General features: G+C 46.3%; 1 protein-coding gene across 4 annotated transcripts in view; it reads left to right on the forward strand.

The window, feature by feature from the left end:
* Positions 1–23,076, forward strand: part of RFX2 (regulatory factor X2) — a 102,686-nt gene extending 79,610 nt beyond the window's left edge. For all 4 annotated transcript variants that reach the window (XM_054013954.1, XM_054013955.1, XM_054013953.1 and 1 more), the window contains exons 10-18: positions 1,824–1,942; positions 2,249–2,361; positions 6,390–6,541; positions 8,881–8,978; positions 10,042–10,191; positions 11,441–11,649; positions 12,141–12,294; positions 19,379–19,421; positions 19,685–23,076. In XM_054013954.1, coding sequence (XP_053869929.1) covers positions 1,824–1,942; positions 2,249–2,361; positions 6,390–6,541; positions 8,881–8,978; positions 10,042–10,191; positions 11,441–11,649; positions 12,141–12,294; positions 19,379–19,421; positions 19,685–19,794 — 1,148 coding nt within the window. In that variant the 3' untranslated portion in view covers positions 19,795–23,076. The remainder of the gene's footprint in view (positions 1–1,823; positions 1,943–2,248; positions 2,362–6,389; positions 6,542–8,880; positions 8,979–10,041; positions 10,192–11,440; positions 11,650–12,140; positions 12,295–19,378; positions 19,422–19,684) is intronic.
* The last annotated feature ends 868 nt before the right edge of the window (positions 23,077–23,944 follow it).

Consider the following 23,944-nt stretch of genomic DNA (forward strand, 5'->3'; position numbering starts at 1 on the left):
CCATCTTTTCTTGAAGAAAGAAGAACAGGAGTACTTGTGGCACCTTAGAGACTAACAAATTTATTAGAGCATAAGCTTTCGTGGACTACAGCCCACTTCTTTGGATGCATGAAGTGGGCTGTAGTCCACGAAAGCTTATGCTCTAATAAATTTGTTAGTCTCTAAGGTGCCACAAGTACTCCTGTTCTTCTTTTTGCGGATACAGACTAACACGGCTGCTACTCTGAAACCTGTCATCTTTTCTTGAAAATTCTCCCTGCAATCTTAAGAGTCTACCTCTGCTGACTTCTGTGGGGCTTCCCAGGGTGGGAAGCACTACAACCAGAAGAATGGAGCCCTTAACTAGTATTTTTTTTAATTATATTTGCTTGCAGCTAGGTTTCCCATTCATTGAACTTTTCTGAGCCTCAGAAAGGCTCCGGTTTAAGATGAGTTGGGGGCAAAGGTTAAGATTAATTTTACTGGAAGTTTTTATCCTGTCCTTAGTGTTGATGTTATGGCATTCAAATCAATAAGCTCCACGTTCTCTTTTGGATCAGGGGGATAGCTCAGTGGTTTGAGCATTGGCCTGCTAAACCCATGGTTGTGAGTTCAATCCTTGAGGGGGGAGGGGCATTTAGGGATCTGGGGCAAAAATCTGTTTGGGGATTGGTCCTGCTTTGAGCAGGGGGTTGGACTAGATGACCTCCTGAGGTCCCTTCCAACCCTGATATTCTATGCTTCTATTCCTCTTGATAATGGAAAAACTAGCAGCCCTGCAGAACAAGGGTAACAAAAGTCTTAGTCCTAGCTCTTTCTGTGCGGATGACTCAAATGAGAGAGCCTCCAAGATGGTGGATTTGTTGTGATTGCAATGCATACACACATGATAGAAGCATGCACCTTGCAAAGTTTGCATTCAATTCTTGGGGAAGCTCATATTTCCTATGACAAAGACATACCATTCAAGTCCCACTACTCTGGGTGAGGATCATGTCCAGCAGTGCACGCATCTATTACATCGAAACCTTAAGTAACCATTCAAGAGATCAACAAATATTTACTGCTTAATGGAGGTGGCCTTCTAATAATGGTGAATCCGAACTGTACTCTGTATATTTTGGGCAATCTTTTAAGACGGGAGGTTGCCTAATAAGGCTGGCCTCCAATATATAGATTTCCATATGTGTGGGAGGAGAACTGGATGCAAGACACACTGCCTACTAGTTGCCACAGTTTGCTGCATTTTTTCTATTTAAGGAAAACTGTGTTAAGAATTTGCTGGATACCAGCTCCTCCTTCAAAGGAACTTAAGAGGAATGAAAGTGGGCACAAACAAGTGAGACCAACAGTTTACCCAGTTACTTCCCAGTCCAAACTGTAGGTGCGGGGTTGAGGTTTTCCACCCCAGTGTTTCTGAGTAATGACACACAAGAACATGGACCTCTCTGAGCAGTCTCTAAAATGCAGTTGTGCCTGTGATGTCTGCCATCCAATTAAATTTTCCATTGTACTCTCAAAATACCGAAAGGATGTAATTCAGACTTCAGAGAAAATCTAATGGGAACGCACATTATAGTGGTACAAAGCATTCATGTTTCTTTCCTCCTAGTTGCAATAAAAACATTTTCTTTTCTACAATGAATAATTGGGCAGTGGTGTTCTTTTTTGGAAGTGACATGTTGAAGTATTGGACAATCGGTCTCAATTCACTAATCTCATTGTTCGTTATCTGAAATATGAAATGTAGCAACCGGCTGCTGCAAAATTGCATCCTAATTCATAGTCTTATAAAACTATGAATGCCTGTTAAAGTTTGCCATCTTTCCCAACTTTTCTCCTAGATGTAACCCATGTCTTTCCTGATTTCCCGGCACCTGATCTAGGAAATGTCCTCTTACAAGAGGGGATCACCATGAATGATGTCAAGACGCTACAGCTTCTTTACAGACGACACTGTGAGGTAACTATATAGGCTCTGTTTGCTTGATCTAGGATCTGATTCCATAGTGTGCTCCTTCTACCCCAGTCCTGCTCTCTTGAGGAGTGGATTCTGAACCGGAATGTTTTTGATTGGCTTGATAACTTGAACTATGCTAGTTCCTCCCTGTGTGATCTGCTTATATTCTGTGTGTTAAAACAACACATTGCAGATTGTTCTACTTTTGTATCTAATCTAATCCAGGTGGTAGGGTATTCCACTTAATGAAGAAGCTGTGTGACTGAATGTTATCAGAGCATCTTATGAGCTGTCATCTTTAATTCTTAGGCAACTTTGGATGTTGTAATGAACCTTCAGTTTCATTACATTGAGAAGCTGTGGCAGTCCTTCTGGAGTTCTAAAACACCATCTAGTGATGGCTCTACCACCATGCCTTCCAGGTAAATGGTTACACACTTATCCTTGCTAACCTTTGGATGACCTAAGTTTTACTAGTGTTTTACCTTAGAGATCATGAGTGATACTGTTTTCAGCTTCATGATTGTATTGATCTGTAAGAGTTAAGGATGTTAACTACCTACCAGGAGAGGACCCTATCTTAGGGATAGAGATAGAAGTATACTATTGTAATTGTACACCAGATGCAGAGGATTTTAGTATCTGTTTATTTGATGTGCTGTCACCTTTGATTACAGATACTAATCTAAAACGTGTTATTTTGACTAACAGGAATGGGTCACTGCTTTTGTAGAAGCCCGGTATAGACAGACATTTAGAACTGCATGTCATTGAATGTTGTTACAGAATGACATCAGAGGAAGCCAATAAGAACTTAATGACATTCAGCTAAATGGGGACTCGTTCTTAATCAGGTTGCCATGAAAATTAAAAAAAAAAAAAAAAAAAAAAAAAAAGCCTTGTGTTCTGGGGCATAATGACAAAATGTGCTGCTTTGATCTTTTAATTGTATTCTTGCCTAGTTCTCTGTTATTTCCTATTCTTCCCTGTTTATGCGTTAGTAACCTGCCGCCAAGGGACAGGGAAACGGACAGTGAGTGAAAATAGAGGAAACTGAAATAGTTGGAATGGTAATGAAAGTCCAAATAGTGTCCACTTTCACTGACTGTATATAAGGATTTCAGGTCCTAATGTTTTATATTCAGAGCAAGGACTGTAAAAATTTGGGAAATGGGGAGAAAATCCCCTCCTTTCTCCTAATAATCTTCAAATTCTAACCCGATTATCCTCCTCAGATAGTGCCCAATGGATGGATCGCTGCAAAGAAACACTGTAACTGTAGGTTTCTTTTCAGATGTTTAGTTTAGAGAGTCAGAGATAGGAAACAAAAGTAGGGGTGCATCGTAATTGAGATACAGTCATGGAACATTAAGGTATTGTTAAAAATCTTACATCCCCGAGAAAATTATTACAGGTGGGCTGCACAATCAGGGAAGACACAAACATCAGTTTCATGCATTGGGGCTGCAGTCTCGCAAGATTTTACTCCTCAGGAAATTCTGCGCCAAAAATATTAAAAATTCTGCACACAATGAAATTCTACATATTTTATTTGCCAATAAATAAATGTGGAGGCTCCTGCATGGCAGTGGGGAGCACAGGCCACTGGCTGTGGAGATGAGAGGTCATCCTGCATCCCTCCCCCGGGACACGGACTTGGCGGTGAGGCTGTATCTGACCCTAACACAGCGCAGGGCCGAGCCTGTCCCAGAAACCCCCTGGGGTCCTGCCCCTCTGCACCAGGCACACCAAGATCATAGAATCTCAGGGTTGGAAGGGACCTCAGGAGGTCATCTAGTCCAACCCCCTGCTCAAAGCAAGGCCAATCCCCAACTAAATCATCCCAGCCAGGGCTTTGTCAAGCCGGGCCTTAAAAACCTCCAAGGAAGGAGATTCCACCACCTCCCTAGGGAACCCATTCCAGTGCTTCACCACCCTCCTAGTGAAAAAGTTTTCCCTAATATCCAACCTAAACCTCCCCCACTGCAACTTGAGACCATTGCTTCTTGTTCTGTCAACTGCCACCACTGAGAACAGCCTAGCTCAGGGGTGGGCAACTTTTTGGCCCGAGGGCCACATCTGGGTGGGGAAATTGCATACAGGACCATGAATATAGGACTGGGACAGGGGGTTGGGGTGCGGGAGGGAGTGCAGGGTGTGGTAGGGGGTGCGGTGTGCAGGAAGGGGCTCAGGGCAAGGAGTTGGGGCAGAGGAGGGGTGCAGGGTGTACGAGGGGGCTCAGAGAAGGGGGTTGGGGTACAGGAGGGGGTGCACAGTGCAGGAGAGGGCTCAGGGTGGGGGTTGAGGCGCAGGAGAGGTGCGGGGCAGGGAGTTGGGGTACAGGGTGCAGGAGTGGTTTGGGGAGTGGGCTCCAGCCCGGCGCCACTTACCTGGAGCTGCTCCGGGGTGGCAGCAGCACGCACCGGGCCAGAGCATGTTCCCTCAGCCTCTCCTCGTAAGTTATGTGCCCCAGCCCCCTAATCATTTTCGTTGCCCTCCACTGGACTCTCTCCAATTTGTCCACATTCTTTCTGTAGTGGGGGGCCCAAAACTGGACGCAATACTCCAGATGGGCCTCACCAGTGCCGAATACAGGGAATAATCACTTCCCTCGATCTGCTGGTAATGCTCCTACTAATGCAGCCCAATATGCCGTTAGCCTTCTTGGCAACAAGGACACACTGTTGACTCGTATCCAGCTTCTTGTCCACTGTAATCCCCAGGTCCTTTTCTGCTGAACTGCTGCTTAGCCAGTTGGTCCCCAGCCTGTAGCGGTGCATGGGATTCTTCCGTCCTAAGTGCAGGACTCTGCACTTCTCCTTGTTGAACCTCATCAGATTTCTTTTGGCCCAATCCTCCAATTTATCTAGGTCACTCTGGACCCTATCCCTACCCTCCAGCGTATCTACCTCTCTCCGCAGCTTAGTGTCATCCGCTTAATAAATGATCCAGCACTCACCATAGCTCCTCTCCCACTAGCAAGCAAGTGGGACAGAGTCTTGAACACATGTCCAGCCCTGGCCCCCGATCCAGGTGTGGGGCAGGCAGGTTCAGCCCGGCAGGATCCAAGTGTGGAGGGCTTAGTGTGGGGGGATCCAGGTGTGGAGTGAGAGGGTTCTGGTGGGGCAATCTGGGTGCGGACAGCTGGGGGTAGATCTGGATGCACAGGGGCTCATTGGGGGCTTTGGGTGCAGGGGAAATGAGACTGCGGGGGGTCCAGGTGAAGATGGTTGGACTCAGCGGGGGCGGGTCTCAGTGTGTGGGAGGATGGGGGCTCAGCAGGAGGGGTCTCGTGGGTGGCTCTTGCAGGGGGGTCGGGGCTGGGGGAGTGGGGCCTAGTGGGGTGGGGGTCGGGTTCGGGGGGCTCGGCAGGGTGGTCCAGATGCAGGGGGGTGGGGCTCACAGGGGAAGAGGAAGGCCTGTCCTCCCCAGCCCAGCCCAGCCCAGCCCCAGCTGGGGCTAGCAGCTGAGCACAGCGCAGGGCATCCTCACCCCCCCAGCGCAGTGATTTCCTCCTCACCTGCTGCTCCAGGCGCCTGAAATGATGTGTCCGCGCCGCTGGGGAGGGGCACGTGACCACTCTTGCAGCTTCCCTTTGCTTCCCATCAGAAAGTCATTTTTCTCACCTTTTCCTAAGATAGGGTCTTGTATTTATGAGCAAGATAATGTACGGTTTCCAGGGTGCCATCTCAGGAGAAATAAAGTTACTTAAAAATACTAAAAAGAAGAGTAAAGACCCTTCTGCCCATGTGTAAAGAGATATTGAGGCAGGTTAAATTGACCTCATTCACTTGAAGACAATGCTGTGTCCTTGTCACAGCATGGGACTGGCTTTTCCTCCATGAAAATGTTTTCAGTATTTGTTTCCCGGGCAAATTTGGCACTGCTCGTATGCAATACCGGGCAATACAACACGTCACAGCAGTCCGCTCAGTGGCAATGTGATAGTCAAAAGGAGTAGGTTGGACAGCAGAAAGGAGAGGTGTGGATGTCCGGGAATGGCCAGCCTCACCGTGAGGAACCAGATGAGCACTTGCTTGTTGAAAGGAGTGGAAAAAAAATTGGGTTTTGAGCTGCATTTGTTTTAGAAAGAGGGGAATGGGGAATCACTGAGCCAGAAGGAGGCAGGCAACTGTTGTGGGTGGTTGAGTTGATGGCAATGAAGGACCAGCCTCTGAGAGAGGACTGGAGGAATGAGAGGAGGTCCGGACGGGGTGTGTGGATAGGAGGTGAGATCCTGGCCAGAACGAGCAGAGACACGATACAGAGAGCTGAGCTCCCAGAGCTGATGAAGTCCCTACAATTGATCAAGCACCACTTCCTCAGAGAGACTCCAGAGGTTGTCTTTCACTAAAACCCAAAATGTGTTATTCTAATGAGAAATATGGAACAACTGTACGTGCATAAAGTGAAAGGTGCCGTTAACACTACATTACTCTTTGCCATGTAGTGAAGAAGAACACGAAGGGGTCATCTCAAAGGACAAGCTCATCACTCTGTGTAAATACGATCCTATCCTGAAATGGATGAGAAGCTGTGATCACATCCTGTATCAGGCCCTGGTGGAGATCCTCATCCCTGACGTGCTGAGGCCGGTGCCTGGTAAGTATGTTGTGAAGTGATCAGAATGGCATGGGGAGCTCTGACTCTTGACCAACTTTCTTCTTTCTTGTGTTTTTGTTGTTGTTGTTTGTTTTTTTACTGTTTCACTCCATATTGTGCAATAGAAATAGATGGTTCACTGAGGTTGGCTACCACTTGCCATAAAGGCTGGCGTAGAAGGGTTTTGTTTTGTATCCGAGCTTGTCTGTTATGGCAACAGTCGTCTCCTCTATATGGAATGATTCCCATTTGGGCATCGTATCATGGCTCCTAGATGTATTTTTCCGTCTTTTAAAAATTCAGTTAATCACATTATCACAGCCTCAGGCTTTGGCCAGGAACCAAGTTGGAAAATGTAGGCTTAATACGCATAGAATGTATTTAAGCATAATTAATCTGTGCTGAATGCTTCCTTAGAGATGTGTGTCTTTCTGTTCTGTCACATCATTCTGGCCCAGACTGCACATTATGGATTTTTTCTCTCTCTGTATATATTGACACTGGTTTGGGAGATTAGCACAGGATGCAGAGGCTTTTACCCCCAAGGCCCTGATTCAGCAATCACTGAAGTCTCACTGAACGCACCGGGAGTGAAGCACATGCTTATGTTCTTTGCTGGATCAATTCCTCATTCACTAGCTCAGACTCTGTTCAGGTCAATAGTGACCTAATGGCCTCAGTGCAGTCCCTAGTGGCAGAAAACCACCACCGTGTGCCCTCCTGTTGGCAGGAGGGTCTGGAGGGTCTGGAGGCTTGTGTGCTAAGCTGAGACTCAGGAAACATGAGTTCAGCTCTCAGTTTTGCCACAGACTTCCTGTGTGACCTTGGGAAAGTCACTTGAGGCCAGCTTTTTAAAAGTATTTAGGTGACTAACTCCCATTGAAATGAGTGTGAGTTAAGTACCTTTTGGGCCTTTTGTCTCTCTGTGCCTTGGGCCCCGTTCTGTAAAATGGGGATAATAGCACTTCCCTACCTCTGAGGGCGGTGAGGATAAATACACAAATCATTGTGAGATGCTCAAATACCACCATAATGGGGGCCAGGTAAGTACTTTAAGTGTTCAGTTTTAATGGAAGAAGCAAGGACCAAGTGGGCTATAAATGGCCCCTGTATAGGTGGGGTTGTATATGTCAGGATTGATATCTAGGCGGCATGAAGAAAACTCTTGCTGTCACTGCCTTGTCCGGGAATGAACAAGAAGGTTTGCTTCTTTAGCACTGCCAGGCCCGCCCCTTTCACAGCATTACATTTCCTGAAAATGAAAACTTATTTTTTTGAATGCCTCTTTTTCCTGTCTGTGATTTCTGTTGTTCACCACAAACCCAGCAAAAATACATTAAAAAACATGTTTATTTGCTATTGTGACCTAGTAAATAAAAAGGAACAAGTTAAATTTGTTTTGATGCAAAAACAACCAAAAAGGCACTTTAAGAAGGTAGCTTTACAATGGAGACGAGGCTCAACATTTGCAAACCTGGGTACACCAAGTTGGGCTCTGAACTCCATATTTAGGCAACTGAATAAAAGTGACCCAGTTTTCGGAGATGCTGAGAATTTGCAGCTTCCACTCACTTCACATCTTTGAACACTGGGCTACTTTTGTTTAGTTGCCTTAATATGGATTTAACAGCCTGCCTTCAGGCACCCAGCTTTGAAAATGTTAGCCCAGGTGCTCGGTAAAAGCCTGACTCCACAAGTACCGATAGCACGGAAGCTTAATTGTCCTTATTGGTCCATTCTGCATGATGTTGGGCCTTATTGCTAATGACTATACTATACATGTGCATATCAAACAAAAGAGATTCACAGATTCCAAGGCCAGAAGGGACCATTGTGATCGTCTAGTCTGACCTCCTGTATAAGACAGGCCACGGAACTTACCCAAAATAATTCCTGTTTGAACTAGAGCATATCTTTTAAAAAATTATCCCATCTTGTTTTAAAAAGGCAAATGATAGCTTCAGTGCTATGAACTTCTAGTTGTCTGTGATTTTCATATCCTGGCCCACACATGCACTTGAACATTATTATTATAGATGCCAGTGATCTTAGAAAAGTTTCACATATGCCTCAAATAAGAGGGAGCTATTTAATTTGTTGGACAAAAATCACAGCCCGATGAATATATTTCAGTCTCCATTTTTTTTTTTTTTTTTGCAAGACCCCAATGGACTGCATTCATCTGATTAATCTGTAACTGCACTAGGCTCCCATGGTACAATTTCTGATCCAATAGCTATTATCTTGATTTAGTATCTCCCAGAGTAGATCTAGGCTGACAGGTCTCATTAAAGCAATTTGGAAAAGCCTCTCTAACTATCCTGACTTCTCTCTTGCAGGCACCTTGACGCAAGCCATCCGCAATTTTGCAAAGAGTTTGGAAGGATGGCTGATGAATGCAATGAGCGATTTCCCCCCACAGGTAGTCCAGACAAAGGTAAACAGCGGGAGTTTGTTATAAACAGAGGGGAAGTGTTTTGTTACAGTTTCGTGCAGTGGTTCCAAGCCACTGGAATTTCAGGCTTTGGTGACTGGCATTCTGGGCCCACCTTAATGACATGCCTCTGCTGGGCCTTGTTACACCATCACTGCTCACTTGGCCAGTTGGGCATATTCCATGCTCAACTCAGCAGAATAAACAGGCAGTGTTGAGCCAGAATACAAGATCTGGGGAGAGGTCCATGTCATGTTATCATGGACCTACGGATGGGGCGATATCTCCTCATGGAATATATGGTCACAGCCACTTCATCTCATGAAGCATGTGTGCTGGGGCCTGGATTTGCTATTTCTAACTCCAGGCTTCAAATGCAGTACTCAACAGCGATGATTAATTGTTCAGATACTGTGTTCATCAAGCGCTTACCACACCCTGTAGTCGCAGATAAAACAGTCTGCAATTAGGCATCTGCAGTGGAATGATGCTCTACTGGAGAGGGAGCCGGAATGCCGGCAGTGACCAAGGAGCATTGGCGGGCCTTGTTTAACTGCAGTGTCTCCTCTACTTGTCAGTTCTGCCAGCCTTTGATTTACATAAACACTAAATTGTCCAAGCTGATAAACATGATCAAAGCTGCTCATTTTCCTCCTCCAGTCATATGTTTCTGTAACACTCTCCCCTGCTGCTGACGTGGAGCCAAGGGTTCCACTCTGGCAAATTGCCTTGGGAGGATCACAGAAATGTAGGGATGGAAGGGACCTTAAGAAGTCATAAAGTCCAGCTCCTGTGCTGAGGCGGCATCGACTATGTCATGTCTACTCCTTCTCCTCTATCCATTAGGCCAGTACCCTTTCAAAGAAGAAAATTAGGTTGATACGAGGTAGCAATGAGCTATTACAGTGAAGAGTGCTAGCAAAGATTTATAAGTAGCAGCATCAATAGAAGAGTGTTGTGCCTTTACGCAGTAGCGAAGAGTGGCTTAGTGCTTATGTCCTAAGTGTTTTGAAAGGGGTGTGTGTGTGTAATCGGTATGGCCCTGTGGTGGGTGTACCTTTTACAGGTTGGAGTAGTGAGTGCCTTTGCACAGACGTTACGGAGATACACTTCCCTGAACCATCTGGCTCAGGCAGCGCGCGCTGTGCTCCAGAACACCTCCCAGATAAACCAGATGCTCAGCGACCTCAATCGAGTGGACTTCGCCAACGTGCAGGTGACTTTGTGATGTTTCAGTTGAGGCCATGTGACGTGGTGCAAGGATTCCTAAACTACAGTGGCCCACAGAAATCTAGCTGGTCCCCTAGTGCTCGCTCCTCCTTAGTGCCAACTACCAGATTGCACCACAAGACAATGAAGCATCCATTAAATGCTTTCCCAGGATCGCTTTTCTAGGAAAGCAGTTGTTATAGGTGTCAAAGGGATGTCCTTCAGTGGTGAGCAGGAAAGGAGGTGTCCACAAGACCATCACTTTATAAAATGGGGCTCATGCTATGGACACATTTGAGAAGCCTGGATTTTAGTGATTTGGGCAGGGGACTGGGAGTCTCCGGAGTCTCAATCCTGATTTTTTAGCAGGTCACAACCTCTCTGTGCTTCCGTTTCCCACCCAATGAAATGGGGACGCTAGTACTGACCTGCACCATAGGGTGGGTTGAGAGGCTTATTAATGTTGGAAAAACCACATTGATATTGGTTGGTGAAAGGGTGAATGGGTGGGATTTTCAGAAGTGCCTGTGTGATTTAGGCGTATAGGTCCCTTTGAAAACCTACAGGACTTGTGCTCCTAAAGCTTGTAAATGCTTTTGAAAATCTCACCCAGGACTAAAGAGTTAGGTGCCCAAATCCCATTTAACTCAGTGGCAGTTTAGAACATAAGAACGGCCATACTGGGTCAGACCAAAGGTCCATCTAGCCCAGTATCCTGTCTACCGACAGTGGCCAATGCCAGGTGCTTCAAAGGGAATGATCAGAACAGGTAATCATCAAGTGATGCATCCCCTGTCATCACTTGATGATGCATCCCTGTCATTCCCAACTTCTGGCAAACACAGGCCCCATCCCTGTCCATCGCAGCTAATAGCCATTGATGGACCTATCCTCCATGAATTTATCTAGTTCTTTTTTTTAATCCTGATACAGTTTTGGCCTTCACAACATCCTCTGGCGGAGTTCCACAGATTGACTGTGCGTTGTGTGAAGAAATACTTCCTTTTGTTTGTTTTAAACCTGCTGCCTATTGGCACCTAATGAGGCATCTTTTGAAAATCCCAGATGTTGCTGGTACATACAGAAGATCTAGTCATGGAGTCCCGTGAGCCAGAACGTTGTTCGGCTGACTTGGAGTCTTTTCCTTTGCCAGATACATGAGTCAGGATGCACCAAAAGCCATGAGATGGAATGAACAGCCGTTTTGCTCAGGCATGTAAATATCAATTTCTAATTTCCTCTTGTGCCCTTGGCAGGAGCAAGCCTCCTGGGTGTGCCAGTGTGAAGAAGGCACGGTGCAGAAGCTGGAGCAGGATTTCAAACTCACCCTACAGCAGCAGAGCTCCCTCGATCAGTGGGCCAGTTGGCTGGATAACGTTGTCACCCAAGTTCTAAAGCACCATGAGGACAGCCCCAGCTTCCCCAAGGCAGCTAGGCAGTTCCTGCTGAAGTGGTCCTTCTATAGGTACACCTCTTTTTTTTTTTTTATCCTGGAAGTGTATATGCATCTGCTTGGGACATCTAAATACCTTTGCTGCTAAATTTTGTCCATCTGCAGGCCAGACTTCAAAAAGCAAAGCCATCCAAGGTCAATATCCTAAAACCTGGCTGCCGAAAGTTTGGGTCCTAAATCACTCTACCCTGGCATGAATGACTACATGAGTGTTTAGGGCAATGGAAAATCAGGCCCTGATTCTCTGTCTTAGTTCCCCATCTGTGAATTGGGGATAATAATCCGAATCTCCTTTGCTAGGGGCTTTGTGAGGCTAAATTAACTAATGTTCCTCAAGTGCTTTGAGATTTTTTGGGTGAAAGGAAGAATTTAACGATCGCGTATTAGGTACTGCACAGTATGACTCAGCATTTCCCATGATTCTTCCCACTCTAGAATTCACACCAGCCAATCTGTGGTTCTAAAATGTGTCCAAAATGTTTTGTTTCCTAACCGTTCTCTAGCTCTATGGTGATCCGTGACCTCACCTTGCGCAGCGCTGCCAGCTTTGGTTCCTTTCACCTGATTCGCCTGCTTTACGATGAATACATGTTTTATCTGGTAGAGCATCGTGTTGCCCAGGCAACAGGGGAGACACCAATTGCTGTAATGGGAGAGGTAGGTGAGCACTATTTATGCCCTAGTAACAGAACCCAAACTGAGCAGTGGTTAAAGGGACACCATCAGCACAAGCTACACTGTGCTCTGAACATGTTGTATCAGCCACTTTTTCTGAAGGATTCACTAATTTTTGGCACCTCTGTTTTTGGCACCTAACATAAGACACCCTGACCTTTCAGTTTCTTCCTATTGAATTACTAGGAGTTGTGAGTGCCCAGCACCTCTGAACATCACACACAAATTGTCTCAAGTTGGGTGCCAGAATATGGAAGCACCCATTTGATGGCACTTTGCGGGAGTGTGTCTAAGACATCCCTGCAAGTTACATACCCAGATCCCATTAGCTTTTACTGGGATGGAGTCCCTAGCTGCTCTATCCCCTCAAAAACCTCAACCTCTGTGCACAGTCAACCACTTTCCCCTCTTTGGGTTTTTGAAGGAAAAGCATTTTTACAAATCACAACACTTAGTCATAAACCCCCAAAGATTTGGCAGTGGGCCCCAGACACAGATGCTACACCTAAAGCCACTTCCAAATCATGTTTTAAACCGGCTGGATATCAAGTTGATAGTGTCCCCTTAAAGCTTGCTGTCCACATAGAAAATATTCAGTAAGAAAGTTTCGTTGCTAACATTAACATGCTAGATTAAAACAAATACATTTAAAAATCTAATTTGCTCTTTGGATTTATACTGTTTGTTTCTCGTCCCTTTTCCTGCAACTGACACAGTGAAACTAGATAAATCAAGTTTCACCATCTGTTTAGTTAGTTTCACTTTCTAATTCTGACCCATTAGCCCCAGTGCTTAATTTTGTTAGGTCCTCAACACTGCAGCAGATTGTTTTAAATACACAAAAACTTGTTTTAATTAAAAAAGAATTTTTAAAACGATATGGAATTATTTCCGTTTATACTTTTTAACAAGCCCCAATTGTGGGCTTTAACTGTTTGACAGTTTGATTTTCCTTCATTAGACTCTTGTAAATATTTGTATGCACCATAAACTTCAGAAGGAGAAGGATTCTTCATAGCATAAGAGAACTAATCCCATCTTTTCATGTACATCTCCTCAGTATTTTATTGCTCTTACTAACTTATGTTCCTACTACAGCTTTGTTTTTCATGGTCTTACCCAGCAGTTCAGCTGATGCCTCCATTAATATAAAGTAATAAGGCACTGCAAGAAGTCAGAGAGAAGTATTTATCATTCCAGGTGACTTACTAAAATAATAGAGGCAAGCAAAGTAACTAATGCAGCTGACTTAAAGTTGCTCTTTAAAGGCTGTCTAAGCCCTGGTCTACACTGGGGTGGGGATTGATCTAAGTTACGCCACTTCAGCTACGTGAATAACGTAGCTGAAGTCGATGTACTAAGATCGACTTACCATGGTGTCTTCACCGCGGTGAGTCGACTGCTGCCACTCACCCATCGACTCTGCCTGCGCCTCTCGCCGAGCTGGAGTACAGGAGTCCACGGGAGAGCACTCGGGGGTCGATTTATCGTGTCTAGACTAGACACGATAAATCGATCCTCATTGGATCGATCGCTGCCCGCTGATCCAGCGGGTAGTGAAAACATACCCTAAGTGTCCATGGTAAGGTTGCAAGGCCTCACTGTAACTCTGCCACCTCTTTCAGTTGCTGGATACACACGTGCAACGTGAATGCTATTTATTGCAATCCAATGACTGCCGCTAAGAGTGGAGTAGACAGGCAGCAGAGAGGGAAGGTGCCATGTGTGTGCCTGTGAGCATAGAGAAACCCAGCATCGTGCCATTTGATGCTCTGCACAAGTTTGCTCTTGGTTAGTGCTTCAAGCCTAATTACACAAGGAGCTCACAGATTTGCAGGCTGAGTTTAAGGTCCTGTAAGGTAGAAGTTTAGGCCTCATAGCTAGATACATTCTTTAAAAAGGGATCCTGTCTTTGACAAGGACCAAGCAGTTATCCAATCCAGGATACTCTATCCTGTTGGAGCAAATTCATGGGGGATAAAAAATAGTCGGGTCTGGTGTCTCAGTGGCCTAGAGGACTGGCAATAGGAGATGGAGCCTTTCACCTCTGACGCCACTGCTTTGAATCTAGCCCAGGTATATTCGTCCCTGCCCTCTCCCAGCTGTGCAGTGTTGACAATGTTCCTAGCAGACAGATGTCCACATTGCCAGCACCTCAACTGGCACTAATTGGCCCCCTTAATAGATACATCCGAAGAGAGGCCAAGCATTGAATGGGCCATGGAGACTGAACCCTCCTCTCTGTCCTAGTGAGGCACTCTGAGGACAGAACACGAGGAGCTTTAGAGCTCTCAGCACGCGTGGTGCCTTTGACCAACACTGACTCTCAGCAGCTCTCTTTGTCCAGTAGGCGGCACTGTGGCCATTCCAGCAGAAGAGTACTTTTTAAATGAAAGAAATTGCATTGCCCAGAGAGGTCTGATCCACAGATGTAGAATAACAATAAAAACTCGAAAGAGGCAAATCTGTTTTGCTTGTTTGTGATAGAGCAGTTTGCTGACTGAGATTTACAGATGAAGAGCGCCATAAGAGGGCTAGCTATTATTAGCTATTACTGGCGCTAGTGGGAACTACAATAATACAAATAATAATATAATAATGCTCTGGGTATTACATTTTTTTAAAAAACAAAATGTAGGTCCAAGTCTATAACAGTGATGGTCTGCTCGCGATTTCAGAAATGGATAAGCAAGTTTCTCCTCTTACTTTAATAGAGTCAATTTCTGCCTCTTGAGCTGTGTATGGGGTTTTGTGCATGTTGGATACAAGTTTGCTCATTGACTTAAATGGGAGCGGTGATGGGTTCCCCCCGGGTTGCCACCTGGAACTGGGGTACCACTGAGCCCCCTGACCCACCAGCCTGGGCTCCCACTCCCCCTGTGAGGCTGTGACAAGCTGCACACACGCTCCCAGTCTCACACTTTCACCAGTGCACAGGTAGAGACGCACCCAGCTGTAGTAACATGCAGACAAGCGTTCGGACCAGCCCCTGCAGGGGAAGGGTATACAGCTATGGCACTTTCCAGCTTCTCAGGCGCACCCCCCTCTGGAGGGTAAACCCAAAATTATACCATCTTGCGCTGCACAGAGAACTGTATAGAGTCAGCGTATAAAATTCGCCCTCTCCCTCACTGTGGAGTAGGGAGACCAGACAGCAGGTGTGTAAAATCAGGACAGGGGTGGGGGGTAATAGGAGCCTATAAAAGAAAAAGACCCAAAAATAGGGATTGGCCCTATAAAATCGGGATATCTGGTCACCCTAATGTGGAGAGAGATATGTAACAGCTTTCTGCCCCACATTATGATTTCCACACACTGGTTTTAGACCAAACAAAAACAAGTTTATTAACTACAAAAGATAGATTTTATGGGATTATAAGGGATAGCAAACAGATCACAGCCGATTACCTCGCATATAAACAAAAACGCAATCTAAGCTTAATATACTAAAGAGATTGGATATGAGTAGCAAATTCTCACCCTAAATGATGATTTAAGCCAGAGATTCTTAAAGGGCAAGCTGCACTTGCTTGCAGCTTAAAACCCCAGGTATTTCTTTCGCAGGCTAGAAACCCCTCCAGCCTGGGTCCAACCCTTCCCACTAGTTCAGTCCTTGTTCCTCAGGTGTTTCCAGGAGTCTCTTTGGGTGGGGAATCAGTGAAGAACCATGATGATGTCACTCCCCTGCCTTAAATAGCTTTTGCATATGGCGGGAACCCTTTCTCTCCAAGCTTGGTTCCCACACCTTTCAGTGGCAAAACACTGGTATTCTAAGATAGAGTGCAGTACCGGGTGATCTGGTCACATGCCCCTGTACTAGCATAGTAGCCGTGACTAGGAGGCTGTTTGCAGAGTCCTCAGAAAGGTTCCCTGGTGGGAGATTATCTTCTTCTAAGACCTGTTGTTCTCCCTAATGGCCCTTCCCAGCCATTCATCCAGACTGATTGCATTCTGCCTAGTGGGCGTACCCCAGGTGTAAACACCTTTGTAATAGATGCATAAACAATAGTCCTAACTTCAGATACTAAAATGATACAAAAAAGAAGAACAGGAGTACTTGTGGCACCTTAGAGACTAACAAATTTATTAGAGCATAAGCTTTGTAGTCCACGAAAGCTTATGCTCTAATAAATTTGTTAGTCTCTAAGGTGCCACAAGTACTCCTGTTCTTCTTTTTGCGGATACAGACTAACACGGCTGTTACTCTGAAACCTAAAATGATACATGCATACAAATAGAATAACCATATTCAGTGAATCCTAACCTTTCCAGTGATCTCTCACATGACCTATCTTGCATAAAATACATTGTAGTTATGCCATAATCATATCATCATCATATTACTGTGAAGAACACCGGGTGTAATGCCAAAGGAGCTATACACACTCATTCATACGAGGCAACCAAGGCCGGAGGGGCCTAAGTATGAATGACATATTGCAAAAAAAAAAAATGAAGAAGTCATCAAACATTTCTCTACATACACATTTACATATTAATTTATTTATGTAAAATGAACAAGTTTATTCTACTCACGACACTCATTCTTCAAACAGATACTTCTGAGTAAGAGATGGCCAGCGTAGCATACCTTGTGCTTTCTCCTGGCCTCCTCCTTCCTAGGTAGTGGAGTGCTCATCTGTCAGAGGATGAACCTGCAACATTCCCCAACCTGCTCACCTCTTTCTACCTTGTGCTTCTACCCTCAGCTCTCCCCTGGCACAGTGCAAAGCCAAGCCCTGCAGGTGTTTCCCCCAAGCTATGGCCTCTACCCCCACACACCCCATCTCACTCTCACTGCAGTCTGGGAGACAGCCAGCTGTTATTATGTAAAATAAAACCACTCTGGTGTAAAATCCAGTGAAGTAGAGGAAGGAGTAGTGGGAAAATGACACTGGGTGGCATTGTATTTTTGCCTGTCTTGCTCTGAAAGCTGCCCCCCAGAGTTGCACTGGCTGAGGACGGTGAATTACTGTTTTCACATTGAACCCAAATATTATTTGTGGGATGATACCCAGTTTGTGTAGTTAATCTCCAGTGATTCACCACATCGGGCTGCTTGGTCACCAAGCTCTGCCACAATTAGAATCATTGAATAGAATCGTAGGACTGGAAGGGACCTCGAGAGGTCATCTAGTCCGGTCCCCTGCACTCATGGCAGGACTAAGTATTGTCTATTCTAGAATGTGAGATCAGTAGCTGTGACATGAGGCTTTTTAACATGAGTTCTGTCTGCACCAGCCCCCTACGGTTTGCATTTGTTTGTTTTAAACTTTCTGAAAGGAAAAGGTAACAGCTAGAAATGAAACAGATCTTTAGATGACTGCCCAGTCATGATATTTAGCACTTCTGTACTATGTTAGCTCTTCAGAATCATGATACAAACATTAAACAAAGGCTCTAAAGCTTTTCAGCTTTTGAATGACTAGGAGTTGACAAAACAGAGCTATTCCCTGTTGTGTTCTCTGCCCCCCTGAACAAAAAGACTTCATTGAAAATTAGCATCTTAAAAGAACCATTAAGGATCTTTCAAAAGAACAGTCCAACCATGGCTGCTGTAGTGACACCCTTGTTACATCAGGTCTGGTGTTTAAGGCTGGTGTAGAATGAAGGGAGAGCTTCCAGTTTCGTTTGCATGTGTAAATCAAGCAGTCCTCGCTTATTTCTTTTCCTTCAAGTGCTCAGAGTTTAGGGGAGGAAAGGGAATGAGATTCTGCTTATACCGGGTGTGAAAAAGCAGGAGACACCAGAATCTATTCTTGTGCAAAAATCTGTTCTCCCCGAAGTCAATAAGACTACACAGGTACTACTCTATGCATCCGAAGAAGTGAGGTTTTTACTCACGAAAGCTTATGCCCAAATAAATCTGTTAGTCTTTAAGGTGCCACCAGATTCTTTGTTGTTTTTGTAGATACAGACTAACACGGCTACCCCCTGATACTACACAGGTCTGACAGTCAGCAGGTCTGTGTTCTCATTCCCTTCTCTACTCACACACATTCCATGTTTACCCAACATTTTCCAGCTGGGAAAGAAGCTACTTTGAGTTGGGGCAGAAAAATGAGGACTAACTTCAGGTTTATTTAGCTTAAAGTTTTTGGAATGAAACTCAAAAGAACTGTAGTTCTGTCTGGAACTGGATAGTGTGTGCAGGTTCTGTGCAAGCTTCCCACCCTACCGCTCTGGTACTGCCTCTTCCCCCCGCTCGCCCTCCCCTTCACCCCCCCCCCCCAGCACTCACCAGTTGTCCAGAAATGGGACCCAGCACGCATAGAAGAGGATGGTGATGGGCACTAGGACCAAGGAGGCAACGTCCTGGAGCTGCCTGCCAGTCTCAGCCCAGGAGCGGGACAGAGGGAGCCTCTTCCCTCTAGGGTGACCAGATGTCCCGATTTTATAGGGACAGTCCCAATTTTTGGGTCTTTTTCTTACATAGGCTCCTATTACCCCCCACGCCCCCGTCCTGATTTTTCACACTTGCTGTCTGGTCACCCTACTTCCCTCCCTGACAGCTAAGCAGAGCTCTGGAGAAATCAGGGGGGCAATGCCCATTCAAACTACACCCACGGCTGGCACAGGTTGCTGTGGTAACCGGATTTTTAGTGGCCGGTCACCAGTGTTAACCGGATCCCTGGCAATGTGTTCCTGCAGCGTGGGGAGATGCCACAGGCTGGCTGCCAGCTGAGCTCCTTCCAAGCAACAGGGGACTGCTGTGCCTTTCCTGCTGGCAGGAGCGCTCCAGCCGGGCTGCATGAGCAAGTTCCCGCCACCCTGCCTGACCAGTAGGGCCTAAAAATAGGAGAGCCTAAGGCTATAGCCTTATTAGTCTAATGGTTCATCTGGCCCTGGAGGCAACCTCTGGCCTGAATGGTCTTGGGCAGCTCAAGATCCCTGACTGCTCAGCACCCCCCTCTGTGCTGCTTGGGAATTAGCTGCCAAGATTTGTAACCTCTGTTAAGTTCTTAAAATCAGCTATTAATTACAATGGTTTTGAAACAGCTGAGCACTGTCTGTGCAACCAGGGGACTCTCTAAACCTCACTCATCCAAGTTGTTTTCTCTTTCAGTTCAGTGACCTTGCATCCATGTCCTCAACACTGCTGGATAAAGGTATCTTCCGGCTCTATTCTTCTCTCTTTCTCCTCTAGAGGTCGCTCCTTTAAGTCAATATTCAGGTTCATTTGTTGTGGGGAGGGGAAGCTTGACCATGTCCGCAGACCACAGTTTCCAGGGGGCCATCTCAGGAGAAATAGTTACTTGAAAATACTAAATAAATAAATAAATAAAAACTTGGCGCAAGCCGTCCTCTGGTTTAACTGAGTTGCACCTTTCTATCCCCCGCAAATGCTGATACTGGGAATTGTCCTCCACAGATGACATTAGCGACCTTGGAGGCGAGGCAGATGCAGATTCCCGAAGTGTCGGCGAGCCACTAGTGAAGCGCGAACGTAGCGACCCTGGCTACTCGCTGCAAGAGATCTAGAACAGGGACTTGGGTTTCCTCCAGCCAGATGAAATGTCTGAAGACTTTTGGACCCGGGTTTGAAAGTCAAGCCTGAATTGCCTAGTACGCGGCGATATTAGTGCCTCTTAGTTTATCTTAACGTTTACTTCTGTTCGAGAAAGGGTTTAAGGGCGTGTGAGCATGTGTAAAGGATGCAGCGGTTTGTGAAGAGGGTAGCAGTTTGTCCGTACAGGAAGAGCCGATTGGAAGCCTGCTTTCTCCATCTTTCTACATGTAAAAGGAGCACAATTGGTAGGTGAAGGGTGATGGTTCAAAAAAAATCCATGAAGGACAACTGCTTCATGGTTGACAATGAATTGAACTCCCTGGCCTTGGGATGCTCCCAGGACGGGTTGCTTGAGCCCTGTTCACCTGATCAGGTTGCTTTGGAGTAGAGGGGGTCAGATTAGGGGTTAAGGGGGCTTCTGTTTCAGGGGGCAGGGTTTGGGTTTCTTCTCCACTTTTTCAGACTTCACTGTGATATGGAACTTGCACCAGTCAGTGCCCAAGAAGAACCCTCCTATGCCCTTTTGGGATGGGGCGTCCAGCCTGGCCATTCACACTGTGGGATTACAGTACAACCTTCTCTTGTACCTACTTGGAGAGAAGGGCCCTGTGCTGTGTCTCTATCTGACCCGTGCAGGGTGGTGCGTAGTGTGTAGTTTGGGCTTTGCATGACACAACTTTCCTACCCGATCCTCTGTTACTTGCTGTGTATTGCTGCTTTTAGTCCCTGAATGATTCTGTGACCGCCCTGTAAATGGTTCAGAACTCTGACTCTCACGGGAGCGTCTGGGACCCTTTCCGTCTGATTTGAGATACCAAAGGACTTGGAGGAAGCAGCAGCTGGTCACAACATTTGTTCTTTGCCCTCCACGCTCTAATGCGAACAGTAACTGTAGGGAGACAACAAAAGGAATAAGGCATGCGCATCCTCACCAGGATATTTCAGCGTAAGGCAGATTTAGGCCCAGAGCCTCAGCACCTGTTATAATTTTTAACAGTCAGATCTGCCATGCTGCCCAAATGTTGAATGTAGGGTCTGGGGGCGGGGTGGGGGGGGGGAAGAGCAGCTAACCCAGGGCACAGGCCCGGGGCATGAGCATGGATGCTGGGGTTACATTGCAGTGCCTTAGGGAGGACTGGCATACCTGCTTTCCTCTGCCGTTCCAGTTTAAACTGATACAGTAGTGCCTGTCGCTCGGAATACGAGGTCTGAAAACAGTAAGTTAACCAGTTTCCATGTAGCATTCGTGAGCTCCGTGTGGGGCACTTTGGCCAGGTTCATGCTCCACCCCACAGTGGCAACTCCCAGCCTTGTATCATTTACCACTGCAGATCATTCTCATTGCTGTGACCGAACACTGCACATGTGTGGCTTAGAGAATCTGTCCCAAGGTGTTTGTGTACACTGCTGGGTCCTGTAGGGCTCATGTTCTGTCATTATCTACGCGGTGTGAGAAGGGACAAAATTCTAGCATCAAACCAAACGGCGCAAAAAAAAAAAAAGTGCAAATTTTTGTGAATAAATGCGGTGTCATAACTAGCTTTCATTATCATTTCTGATTTATATGAGTATTTACTGTGAGCTTTCCCCAAACTCTCATGTGCATTTGCATATCAAAGTATAATCTATCCACCATCATTAATTCCAAAAGGTACTAACAATGCAGTAGCAATTTTTTTTAAAGTGTGAGAGCTAAGGGAAAGTTGTCTAGTGGCAGATCTTCCTACACTAGGCTACAGTACAGTTGTCCATGCGAGGGTGCTGTGTCTCTAGAAATATGTCACAAACTCAGGGAGAGACATGGCAAAGCGTGACTTGTTTGCAGAACTAAATTTGTAAAGACTGGCAGTGTCTAGTGTCCTAGCCACTGTCTGAACCTCAGATGCCGCGGCTTAAAAACAACCAGCACAATCTTACATTCCCTTGCTCTTGAAGAATTTGATGTTAATTGCAGCTGTTATTCTTTGCAGCTTGTAACCGCTGAATACATCAAACTTCTGCTTGCCACGTAAGTGCAAATGAGAATACAAGTGAGGTAGGCCAGCTATTTTGATAGATGCCCAAAATGGACATGGCACAAAAATCCCAGTTAATACATGTTTATTACTGTTCTTTTTTTAAGGGCTCAGACCTATACAAGAACAAATTCTTATGGCCCCCGTTTCTTCTTTATTTACCCAAACCCTACTGCTGTAGCCGCTCAGAGGGCAAGCATGGGCTCCACAGAGGCTGTCAGCTTAAAGCAAACCTGATCACCTCACTTTTCTTTGAAGTTATCTGCTTCAGCTAGGTGGTTCTGTGCTGGGGTGTCTGCCGTGAGAGAAGAGGATAGGACCACACAGTGAGTTGGCACCTCAGAGCCTTAATTAGAGACTGCCTTACTGCCCCCCCAGCCTTTAATCATTGTCACGGGATGGAAGGGAAGTGCGGGAGAGACACTGAAGACATGACAGTCCACCCCCTGGAACATATTCTCCTCCAAATACCATATAAACATGGCTCACAGAGGCAGGGGTGGAGGGAAGGGAGGGGCCTTTGTACCTATATCAAACTATCTTTATATAGCCTCCCATGTGGTATAGATACAGCTGCAGGGGTTTGGCCCTGGCCAGGGAAGCTTTCCCTCCACATGAGGCTGAAAAACAATAGAGAACAGATGCTAAAAAAGTTAGTGATTCTGTGCTGGCCACATGACCAGGGTGCACTGAATGCTCAGGTCCCTTTCACGCCTGCTGTCCAGCAGACGTACTCCCAAGGTGCTACTGTGCTAGCCAAATAATGAACACGCTCGGTGAAATGTCCTGTGCATGAGGCTCCCGCATCATCTCAGATGCTGAGGGATTAAACATCTACCTACCTAAATCCTGCTACTGTCATCACTGGAGCCACCTGTGGGAAGGATGGACTCGGGAACTCCCATTGAGCTTAACCCCATAATCATCCATCGCCTATGGAAACAGAGCAGAGGGGAGCAGCACTTTCACATTGCCATCAACCTGCCCTTTGGCAGGGACACAGCCCCTAGCATGCAGCTGCAGGACAGGAAGGCTGAGAAGTTTTCTGGCCCCTGTGTTGTGGGCCCTGTTTCTAAACCCTGTTTGTAACACCCTAGACCGCAGATGCTGATTTGCTCACTTCCAGTAGTTTCTACAGAATACAGTCTTGCTGGCTGGGACTTAATTCTCTTTTATTTGGCAGCTGCTGAAATATGTAGATGAGTTGTTATTAACGATTAAAGCGTCAGAAAAAGGCCAGATTTGGGAGTGTGTAATTTTTTCCCTTCCACAAGGAAAAAGGCGAAAGTTCAAAGCAAAAAGGCTTACACACTTGAATCCCCGAGAAACAAATGAAGCCGCTAGTCTGACAATATGCACACGTAACTTGCCAAGGGAAGGTCCCGCGAGTTGGGGCAGGTTAGGCAGAAGGAGGCACAGCTTCTATTCCTTGCTCTTATCACTCACCAGCTCAGTGACCAGCATCAAGTTCTGGCTTTCTCTCTGTCTAGTTGCAGTGCAAGCTTTTGTAGGATGGAGGAGCTGTAGCTGCAGATGTGTTCAGTGCTCAGCACCCACGTACACCCCTCTGCCCACTGGAGCCACTCTCTTGGTTAGAACGTCTAGATGCAACTGTCCTAATTAGGGCCCTACCAAACTCCCAGTCATGAAAAACACGGCACGGACCGTGAAATGTGGTCTCCCCCTGTGAAATCTGGTCTTTTGGGTGCTTTTACCCTATACAGATTTCACGGGGGAGACCAGCATTTCTCAAATTAGGGGTCCTGACCCAAAAGGGAGTTGCAGGGAGGTCAAGTTATTTTAGGGGGGGTCATGGTATTTCCACCCTTACTTCTGCGCTGCCTTCAGAGCTGGGTGGCCGGAGAGCGGCGACTGCTGACTGAAGGTCGAGCTCTGCAGGCAGCAGCGCAGAAGTAAGGGTGGCAATATCATACCAGGCCACCCTTACTTCTGCGCTGCTGCTGGCGGCAGCTCTGCCTTCAGAGCTGGGCTCCCGGCCAGCAGCCGCCGCTCTCTAGCTGCCCAGCTCTGAAGGCAGCACCACCACCAACAGCAGCAGCGCAGAAGTAAGGGTAGCAATACCACAGCCCCCCCTACAATAACTTTA

The sequence above is a fragment of the Malaclemys terrapin genome, chromosome 24 (assembly GCF_027887155.1).
Source record: "Malaclemys terrapin pileata isolate rMalTer1 chromosome 24, rMalTer1.hap1, whole genome shotgun sequence".
In the NCBI taxonomy this organism is placed as follows: Eukaryota; Metazoa; Chordata; order Testudines; family Emydidae; genus Malaclemys; species Malaclemys terrapin.